The 10,651-nt window shown below is 48.3% G+C and overlaps 1 protein-coding gene across 1 annotated transcript; it reads left to right on the forward strand.

Moving 5' to 3' along the window:
- Nucleotides 1-1,763: 1,763 nt before the first annotated feature.
- LOC148814355 (class A basic helix-loop-helix protein 9) lies at nucleotides 1,764-2,576 on the forward strand. The gene has a single exon (XM_088907245.1). It carries the CDS (start codon nucleotides 1,764-1,766, stop codon nucleotides 2,574-2,576), a length of 813 nt encoding a protein of 270 aa, XP_088763371.1.
- Nucleotides 2,577-10,651: the final 8,075 nt, after the last annotated feature.

A 10,651-nucleotide genomic window follows, 5' to 3' on the forward strand; every position in this document is an offset into this window, starting at 1 on the left:
ACGTCCATTTTTCACAGGACTCCCACGATCAGCTCAGAAGACACTGATGCTGTCCAGACCTTTCGTAACAAAAGGAAGTGATTAGATTCGAGTTTCACTTTTTTTCTTTTCAACTGTGCGAATGGCTAAAAATCATAATCGTTGAAAATATTTGCTGTGCTTTTTAAATTTGGTGCAATGTGTGTTTCAAAGGTGAAATAAAACAAGCATGCTAGTTTTTGTTTGTGAAACCAGAGAACTGAAAAAATGTTTAATAAGATAACTCCCATTTCAGATGACTTTCTGAACTCAGTTTAAGGCAACTGGAAAGCACGGGAGTTTATGTGTTTCATTAACTCGGGTTTTGTAGATGCAGGTTCTGCACTTTGCAATAAGAAAAACCTTGATGATGGATGACAGGAGGGAACACAATAATATCCCTTTAAATATAGTACTGTATGTATCTATAAGAGCCTACAACTTCTATAATATATAGCCTATAATTTCTATAAGGTCTATAATAGGTAGGTAGGTCCGTTTTCAGGCCATAAAGGCCCATGGGGAATGGAGGGCAAGGACCACCATTTTTCTTGACCATCCGACACTGGAGGTGGAGGTGATGTGGTCAGCATCACAGTCCGGCCGGCCTATCACCCCAAGAAGGATTAACCCCCGGTAGTCACTTGGAAAGCAGGCTGAGTGGACCTGAGCTGTCTGGAAGGAATTAGAGCAAGCTCCATCGCTTGTCCCTACCTGGGATTGAACCCGGGATCTTCCGGGCAGGAGCTAGACACCCCTGCTGTCTGAGCTACCACGGCTGGCTCCAGAAGGTCTTTAATACCTTTTCAGATAGCAGAAACAATACAAGCTATACAGTGGCTTTCCATATTGTTGAAAAAGTTTATGCATACAAAATTAAACATAATCCTTATTTTTCTTAAGATTTGTCTTAATCCTTGCATTTAAACTCCTCCATTTTTAACATTTTTAACAGCAGACATTTTTCAAGCTAATAACTGCCAATTAAGCTTAAGGTTACAGGTAATGTATTTCATGTCTCAGCCATTCTCCATTACACACATTCCAGAACAGAGAGGTTGCTCATAAAAGGTTACATTTGGCACCCCCACTAATTTTTCTCCATTCAAGAGGCACTTTTATATTAATGGAGGTCTGATCACTGAGTATCTGCTAGGTATCCTGGATGCTTTTTTAATATTTTGCTAAAGTATTGCCTGGTCTTTTCCCTTGACAAGCGGCAAGAACGTCCAGTTAATAATATTGCAGCCAGTTTCCCACCACAGTCATATTACCCAACATATCACTCATGGCACCATATTTCAGCCCCACTGAAACCTCCAGGACCCTTTTCCACATTGGTGCAAGCAGAGCTGCGCGAACCACTCTTCATTCATGACGTACTCACCTGAAATGAGATTTGCAAAACTGTACAGTGCCCTGAATTCATATGTCGCAAAAAAAAAGTTTGGGGCGTGTCTGAAGAGTGAACTGATGTTCTCCCATGTTTGCCTGGAGGGCACTAATAAACACAGAGTACACCTTTCTTTATAGGCAATTGTACCATGTGGTACAATAGAGGCCAGCCTTAAAAAGCAGCTCACATCTTAAAAGGAAGGAGAGGCGAGCACTCAGCGGTACAGGCACAGAAGAGAAGGCTCCTGGCTGCTGGGAGCACATGATCCCAGAGAGCTGCTAACTGCAGGCGCAGGTCAAGAGGAAATCCCAGCCCAGTCTAGCCCAGTCCAGGAGAGAGGAGCGGCACCATGACCAGCCGGGCCAGCCTAACGGAGTCGGAGTTTTCCGAAGAGGAGCTGGAGGGGAGTCTCCCGGCCCGTGAGGGCGAGACCCCCGGGGGGGCGCCAGGGAAGCCGTCCCGGGACAGTGAGAGCTCCTCCTGCTGCCCCAGCGAGCCGGACGAAGCCAGGGCCAAGAAGAGGAGCCGGCCGGTGCGCTCCAAGGCCCGCCGGGTGGCCGCCAACGTGCGGGAGAGGAAGAGGATCCTGGACTACAACCAGGCCTTCAACGCCCTGCGCATGGCCCTCAAGCACGACCTCAACGGCAAGCGGCTCTCCAAGATCGCCACGCTGCGGCGGGCCATCAACCGCATCTCCGCGCTGTCCGTCTTCCTGCGCGCCCAGCCGGCCGCCGGCCGGCCCTGCGGCCACGCCGAGTGCCACGGCCGGCCCGAGCCCCCCCGGGCGGAGGAGGGGCCCTTCCCCACTCCCCCGCAGCCGGCGGGGCACCCCCAGGCCTTCCAGCTGTCCCCCGAGCAGCTGTACGCCGACGCGGCCGGCCACCTGGGCCCGCCCTGCTCCCCCCCGCCCCACTACGCCCGCTACTCCCCGGAGCCCCCCCTCTACCTGCAACACGGACACTTCGGAAGCCCCCGAGACGACATCCGGAGCCCCAACGTTTACAGCAGCGGCGGGGGCACTGGCTGCCAGTTTGGGGTAAGGGCCACCTGCCACCACAACCACATGGACAGCTACGCAGAGGCGTCCCCCACCCTGCCTTTCTCCTGGCAGTTCAGCTACCTGCAAGGCACCGGCTACCAGCAGTCCCTCCCCATGCACTGACCGCAGGAGACTCGCACACACACAGCGGCCAGGGCGCCGGCACGCGCTTTGTTTGCTCAATGTAAGTGCAAAAATGACAGAGACTGTTATGTGTGGTGCATATTTTCACAGGCTGTGGGGAAAAAAAAAAAAGAGGCTAAGACATTTTCCACAGGTAGCCCGGTCGCCTTTTGTTATGCTTGCAATGAATGAAACAGGAGCCCAACAAGAAAATCGGTTAAGATTGTCGTAGCAAGAGGAATCAGGCGCTCACGATCAGTCATTTTTTTAAAAAAGTAACCGAAGATTTGCAGTCTGTATCCACTGAATCTTTGTATACACAAAGAGTGAAAGTTCTGCAGTACCAATGCACACAAGTGTTCTATGAAGCTGTGAAATGAATGATATCAGCTTGTTAAAAGTCAAAGCCTGTACTACATGGTAAGAAACTGCACAAGCCTTTGAACAGTCCCTAAAGTTCAACCTGCAGCACTAACCCAGCTGGAGGCTTGACACCTAAGTTACTGAAAAGGGAAAGGTGGGATCTGGAAATCTCAGTCCCAAGACAAAGGAACTCAGATGTGTAGCAGTTGTTTTTAACTGTGATTCTTATTTTTGTTGCATGATTGTGTTGATGATGTGTTTTCTTTTGTAAAGAAATAAATGTGATATTTTCGAAAACAAAACATTTCTCACTTTTCATCTGGAATACCCATTTGGAAAACGCTTACTGGGGTTAACCGTTGTAAACACGGTTAAACTTATGCAAATAATAGTTTTCCTGGAATGATTTTAATAATGTTTTATATGAAATGTATATAATGTGAGAGGCCAAAGATAAGGTATGTATGACGTATCCTCATATGACAGGACAGAATAACTAGTGCACTCCCTTTTAAAATCAACTTGGGATCAATGCTTTATTAATGATCCGTTGAATTTTCTGCATAACTGTTAAGATTACATAGTTTCAGTGTCATGATAGGTCAAACGTTTGTTTGTAGAAATAACAAACAACAAAAGTACACTGACAGTACAGTCTAGACACTGGCTAATACAACTGTATGGTATTACAGTATATATAGTAAGGTCAAAGGATATATACAATGAATGTCCTTACACCTTGAATCAAGGAAAGTTAGATAATGTGATCAGAACTTTCAACAGAGTTCAACTCAGTTATTGATTTGTTATGCCCTTAGCTAAATTCACAAAGTATTAGGGTGCTTGTAAAGGTTTCAGATTTCAAAGTGAATAATAAAGCATGATACTGCCTAATAAATACTGACACTTCCTGCTAGCCTCTATTGCACTGGGAACTCACTACGAAGGGGACGAGTTCTTTCCTGCAGAAGGGCAGGTTTTTCTTGTCACGTCTTCTCATGAAAAAATATAGGAAGAAAACATTTCAGTATGGTGCATTGTTGTACTGTGCATAACATTCTTTTATTTTCATATAAAGGCACTAAAACGCCTTTCAGATTGGCAAAATCAGCTAACCCACCAGCATGTTAATACCTCTAGAGTTTGCATTTTGCAGCTTTTAATTAATACCTTCATAAATTAAGCAATTCAAATGCTTCTTTCCTCCTTTGCTTTGAAAGGCAATGCCACTGGCACCGTGCTCTAAGGAGCAGAGGAGGATTGCCTTGTGAAAAGTGCTTCCCTCTCACAATAAAGTACTGTAAGATCCCTCCATGAAGGCTCACCTATGGACTGCCTGCAGGCCCGATCCCAGCGTTAAGAAATATACAGTATTTCCACCACTCGACCCCTGACCCTTGCAAGCAGTCAGGAAGGAGCTGTCAGCATCGCAGTCGGTTTGTATTTATGATGGAGCACAGCTATGTTTCAGCTATTTTATAGTCGTGTCTTAGGGAGTGGGTCTCAGGAATGCTCTTACAGTACAGATTCTTGTCATTTATGTTCTTCATAGTTTCTGAGAAATTGGGAGCATGCCTTTGCTTGTCATACAGGTGAAAAGTGACATTTCGCGCTCAGAAGCAGAGAAACAGATTTATAAAGACAGCGACGTGTGGCTAAAGTATTGCAGGCTTGCAAGAAATAATTTTTCGCCCCTGCATTTTCCCCCCTTGCCGAGCATGAAGGAAGGCTCCCAAAAATAAGAGTTTCATTGCAACGCAATTTGAACATATGAATGATCCTGCACAGCGGTAGAATTAGCCATACAGAATCGAGATATGATAATGATGTAATTAATAATCTGACACTCAAAAAAGAGCACACAGGCATTCAGCATGGTGGCTGACGTCAACAACCTGCACACATTTCAGACACTTCTGTCTGTTCCTTGTGCATCAGGCCAAAACCACCCCCTTCACAGCGACTTTATTTTCATCTGGACCTCAACACAGCACAGGCACACAAAGAGTCCAGGGAAAACAAAAGCTGCCCAGGACCCAGGAGAGGAAAGACTCTTTCTTCATTTCATTCAGTGCACGGAAGCTACATTTTACTGTGTGCGCCAGCAACGCGTCGGCCTTACAGTGCCCTGGGCATCCTTCCAGCAGACAAAGGTGTTCAAGCAGGTTTGTGGAGGTGCAATCTGACAACAGCAGGCACCTCTCTACACAAAGGGCTCTGGGGGTCTGGAACAAGCTAACCAGACGTGTTGTTGGAGCCGAAATCTTGGTTTCGTCTAAGAAACGGCTGGACGAAATGGATCAGTCAATTCCGAACGCCCAAAATGGCCTAGATGGGCTGAAACATCTCCTCTTGTTCGTATCCTTTCTCACGTTCAGTTGACACTTATGCATCCTAATCAGCACAGCACCTACAGCACTGTAGACTGCCCTGCTTGCACTGCCATGTCCTCACCTTCATTCGAATCCCAATTGTACCTGGACAGAAAATCAAGGCATGGGCAGGAATAAGCGATGGACTGGCTGTGCGTGTGTGTTCCAGCAGTGGCAAACAGCACGAGGGCGCTACTGTGCACGCAGGAGGAGGCCAGCTGTGAGCCGCTGTGCTACTACTCCTCCGCCCCCCGATCTCTTGGCCCCTGGTCATCATCTGCCAGGACAGCACCTTCCTAATGATCCACAGTGTGTGGTCCCCCCTGGGGACTGAGTCCCGCCCTCCTCCTGTCCCTTGGATCATGTGACCGGTGTCTTTCACTGCCCCGGGTGCCATGACAACCAGCGGGCTCCCGATAAAACAGCGAGGGAGACGCTTAGCTCCCGGCTCCCAGCTCTGGCTAGTGCGCGATGCTCCCCCTATTAAAACTTTACCCCTGAGTGGTTTAGAGAAAACCCTGGCCTGCCTCAAACAAAGAGCAAGCCGACAAACAGGAAGGAAATGGACTGACAAGATAGGACACACTGGGCTGGCCTGGAAACAGACAGACGTGAAAAACAACCCCCCCAGAAAAGCGAATGAAATGATATTGAAGAGGGCTACTGAGAAGAAACAGCCGTCACAAGCACCGCCTTCAGTGTGGCAGCACAAAAAGCCCAACGAAGAAGCATGAAATTGAAATGCCCGACACTAAACCTGCTGCTGACACCATCTTTCTCCACCAGTAGACAAAAGCAAAAAAGCACTGCAACACCCGCGTGAATGAGCTGTACTTTCTGACGACGCTCTTCCAGGGGGGATGCCTGCCGTCGTGACATTAACAGTCGTTCTGTTTTTGGCGCAGGAGGGGCAGATTGGCTGCCCAGCCCCAGAATTCCCCCCTGGACGGCGCGAGTCGTGTTTGAAGTGCCGTGCCAGGACCCGGGCAGCGGTTCGGGCCGTTGGAACAGGCCTGCCGTCGAAAGCTGCGCGCTCGGGGGCCTGTGGGCGGGTTTCACGCCCCCCCCCCCCCAGGAGGGATGCAGTGACAGGAACAGGAGCAGCGGAGCGATGCTGTTCCAGGAACTCAGGGGAGGACCGGGGTGGGGGAGGTGGTGTGTGTGTGTGTGTGGGAGTTAGGGAGGGGGTGTACTTTCCTCTCCACTCTCACCCGGAACCCGGAGCGCTCTCTCTCTCCTTCAGAGCGTGAATCAGAACCGCGCTGCCTGACTCACGCGTCTCCTCTCACCCACTGACAGACTGACTGACGGACGGAGAGAGAAACCCTGCCGGTCGGCGTAGCTTTACGACCCAATAAAAAAAAAAAAACAGCGAGCAGGGACGCGCCTCTCTCTCCTCGCCCCCCCGCTCTGTCTGTCTGTCTGTGAGTCAGACCGCAGCCAGGGGGAGAGGTTTTTTTACGCCTTCTTAAGAAAGTAAAAGGCCCTTTCAATCTCATTTGATCTGGGACAACGGAACTGAGATGCTGATTTAATAGACAAATTACTGGATTGGCAGAGAAGGCCAAAAAAAAACAGATTTCAACCCCCTTGCTTGTCAAGGCTCTGCACACTGTTTCAACTAAAGAGCAGACGTTTAGGCCACCCGGAAAAGATTCTGTATCTCTCGAGATGAATTTCGGATAGAACGGAACCTTTAAAACCTTCGCCCCTCGAAGATCACAGGTTTGATTCTGAGCTTCAGTGTCTCCTTGTGAGGAGTCCGAATGTTCTGTCTGCATCTGTTCCTCTTTCTTCCCCTTTCCCACAGACATGCAGTGTTGTTGTTGGTTTTTTTTTTGGGGGGGGGGGACTACTTTAAATTTCTCCCTATGTAGCAGGCAGCTGGGCTCCCCATGTCGTTACTCGCAAACCTGAGCACCTTCCTCTCCTGCACCCGGTGTAACAATCTCGTCTGATGTAGATACGGCATTGCTCCACTAGAGGGCAGTGAATCTCCACCGGGTTCAAACAAACCACTTTCTCGAAGAGCTCCGCACTTGGATTGAGACGAAGTATGTTTGCAGCCAAGGTACGCAGAAGCCTACAGGAAAGTTTTCACCCTAGTTTTAAATAATAATCACAACAAAAGCTTTATTTTAAATATAGCGCCTTTAAAGGTGGCTTCTCAAAGCGCTTTACAGAACGACCCTCATGATCACAACACCAATGGCGAAGGAATGGCTAGCGACACCTTTTCCAAACCATGAGCGCTTCCCAGCCACGCCCGCGGCGTTAGTCACCCCTTCTCTCTAGCGCTGCCGGGGCACGTCGGAGCCCCTCTTTTGTGCCAACGCGGGGATAAAGACCGCACACCGGAAACACCGATGCCAAGTAACCTTCTGCAGACGGGGTCACAGACATTCATCAGTGACTCGTCCATTACATAATGACTGAACGCGTACAGGTGCTTTCACACGTTCCTTGCGGTTTACCGTAGTAAAACCTCCCGACAAAGCACGGCCTCACAGACGGATGACAAAGTACAGGATAACAACGAGAGCATTGTGCTGCTTCTCGGCCGGTCTCACGACCCCGGGTCATTCGGAAACAACGAGTTACCGGCGCTTATCCTGAGCGCAGTACGAAGTTTTAAAAGTTTTAAAGTTTTTTTTTTCGCAACAACCCAACTTTCTGCTTCTCTCTGCATAATTGCGACGAAAACGTGATTTTGGCAACGAAACAATGTAGGCTCGGCCGTGATAAATGAAGTTATTTGTTTCTGGTTAAGCATAATGTTGCAAAATCAGCCAGAGGTTTGATTAGAAGCAGCAAATGTAATTTTGCACCGAAACAAAAAAGCTTTTAATAACTACCATATGTTTTCCTGGTTCTTTTAACATCGGATAAGCACAATGGAAGTCAGAAATAATTATTCTGAATAAAAGGCTTTGATAATCAGGGAAAACACTATCAGCTTCAGCCATGGACACTTACACAGTTTCTCATAGTGTTTCAGCTGTCCGTTTAACAAGCAAGAGAGCACGTTAAGACAGAAAAAAGTAATAAATATCATCTATATGAGAAAATTAGTGCTTTAAAAAAAACATAAAAATCACAATCAACAGGTACAACGGCATGGTTTTGAAAAAACTTGGCCTTTCAAGCAAAACTGCACAGGGCGAACAGAGCAGGACCATACAGTCCTCTACAGCCCAGAGCCCATAGAGAAGACGACGACGTCAGCTGGCTCTCCCAGAACACTGGCCTGTTCTCACCCTCCAGGGGCAGAACGGGCCTCACCTGCAGGACTCTCACTCACACACACACACACACACACACACACACACACACACACACACACGCGAGCTTCCCGTCGCCCCCTGTCTGGCCTTCAACTCTGGACCCAAGTGCTGCGATTTCAGTTCTTGAAAACTGCAGAATGTGTGCAAGACTGCCAGGAGGCCTGAGGGCGTGTTCTCAGATTTGTGTGTTGTCCAGGAGACAAGACAGTGAATCTAGTAGTAGTAATAATCATCATCATCATCATCATAATAATAATAATAATAATTCTGCTTTTCTGGACACTCCACTCAAAGCGTTTTACAGGTCATGGGGATCCCCTCCAGCACCACCAGTGTGCAGCCCCACCTGGATGATGCACCAGTACTCTCCCCACACACCAGCTCTCAGTGGGGAGGAGAGCAGAGTGATGAAGATAGTTCAGAGATTGGGATTATTAGGAGGCCATGACTGGTAAAGGCCAGGGGGAAATCTGGCCAGGATGCCGGGGTAACACCCCTACTCTTTTCAAGAAATGCCCTGGGATTTTTAATGACCACAGAGAGTCAGGACCTCGGTTTTGCATTTAATCAGAAGGACGGCGCCTTTTTACAATAAAGTGTCCTCGTCAATATACTGGGACATCAGGACCCACACAGACCGCAGACCCCACTAGCACGACACAATGAACTGGACTGGTCTGAATGAGACTGAAGCACCTAACCAAGATGGGCTCTCCTGTAATTTAAGACTTTCCAGATCAGAAGCATGGGGTGGACTTCTCCAACGGTCTCTATTTTCTCTATACAAGTACCTGCCTAAAGGTTTAGGAAACTCGTCTATTCTCTCACCGAACCACCAGAGGGCAGTGTTGGTCTTCTGAGCCTCCTGCTGAGAACAGTGAGCCGAGAGACAGACTCAGAGCACATCCGCTCCTAGAGGAACGGCTGGATCAATCCATCTCAGAGCAGCAGGTTTATTGACCGAAAATATAGGAAATGATATTTTACGGGCCGATGCTTAGCGGGCATTTTTTTCTATGCTTCCACCTTTTCGGGGGTATCTTTTTCTTCGCGGCATTTCGGCTTAGGATCTGGAGGCAGGACGCTGGGAAGACGGCCTGCTTGTCTTTTATTAAGGCTGGCTCGCAGGCGCCCTCTGAGTCCGTCCTTTCCAGCGATGCTCAAAGTCACTCCTGTCATTTACCTCCCGTGACAGATCAGCAGTTATCCCTGCCCCTTGTCTCGGTAACCTCAGTGATTTATGACTAGTTAGGGGACAGAACTCGGAGGAAAAAGTCTTCTTTCTTCGGCCGGATCTTGACAGCTGAGGATGGGGGGTCATTTTTCACCCCAGCTTCAACCCCCCCCCCCCGTCTGGATAAAACCAGCAAAGCCGTGGACACACAGGACCAGGCTTCTGAAGATGATAAAATACCCTCGTTTATCTTGAAGGGGCGGACAAACATGAGAAGTGTAGGTTTTACAGTCTCGGGCCATGACTCTCAGCTTCTTCAAGAGCACGCGAGAGCGGAGGATTATGAAATCAAGACCGGTTTCGTTTTTTTTTTATCAAACAAGCAGTCTAGTAGCTCAGGGAGCCAGGCTGTAAATACAACACATTGGAATTATTTTACGATCTTGAAGTGGTCGCATAATAAACACAGTGACATTTCCTTCCCTACGTCTCCAAGGGTTGAAGGCATCCTTCTTCTTGCTAACACTACCAAGGCCTTCACACAGACAAAGTGCCAATGGCGCAGTTTTAAAAACAAATACACCAGAAATAACATTCCCTCCACCGTTCTCCAGAAGAGGGGTCCTCAGAAATACCCCCCGGGTGTCCCCAGAAGAAGCACAGAAGATGCGCGGCCGCTCTCTCAGTTGTCGCCTCTGCGCTCACCTCAAGTTGTTGGACCACCCAAAAAAGAAAACGAGTGAAAGTGGAATTGTGAAAATTGTGAGCAGGAGTGCTCTTCGTTTAGTTTACCAACCGACTCTATTGCCTTTCTCCCACTCCAGCTGGGAGGGGGCAGAAGTTTCTCAGCAATATAGAGTACGACTCCTGAAAGATAGGTCT

Source organism: Atractosteus spatula, chromosome 27 (assembly GCF_055471065.1).
Source record: "Atractosteus spatula isolate fAtrSpa1 chromosome 27, fAtrSpa1.hap1, whole genome shotgun sequence".
NCBI classification, from domain to species: Eukaryota; Metazoa; Chordata; class Actinopteri; order Semionotiformes; family Lepisosteidae; genus Atractosteus; species Atractosteus spatula.

Bases quoted from the DNA above. Each gene is read 5' to 3' on its own strand.
- LOC148814355 (XM_088907245.1), top strand. From the start codon at position 1,764: ATGACCAGCCGGGCCAGCCTAACGGAGTCGGAGTTTTCCGAAGAGGAG.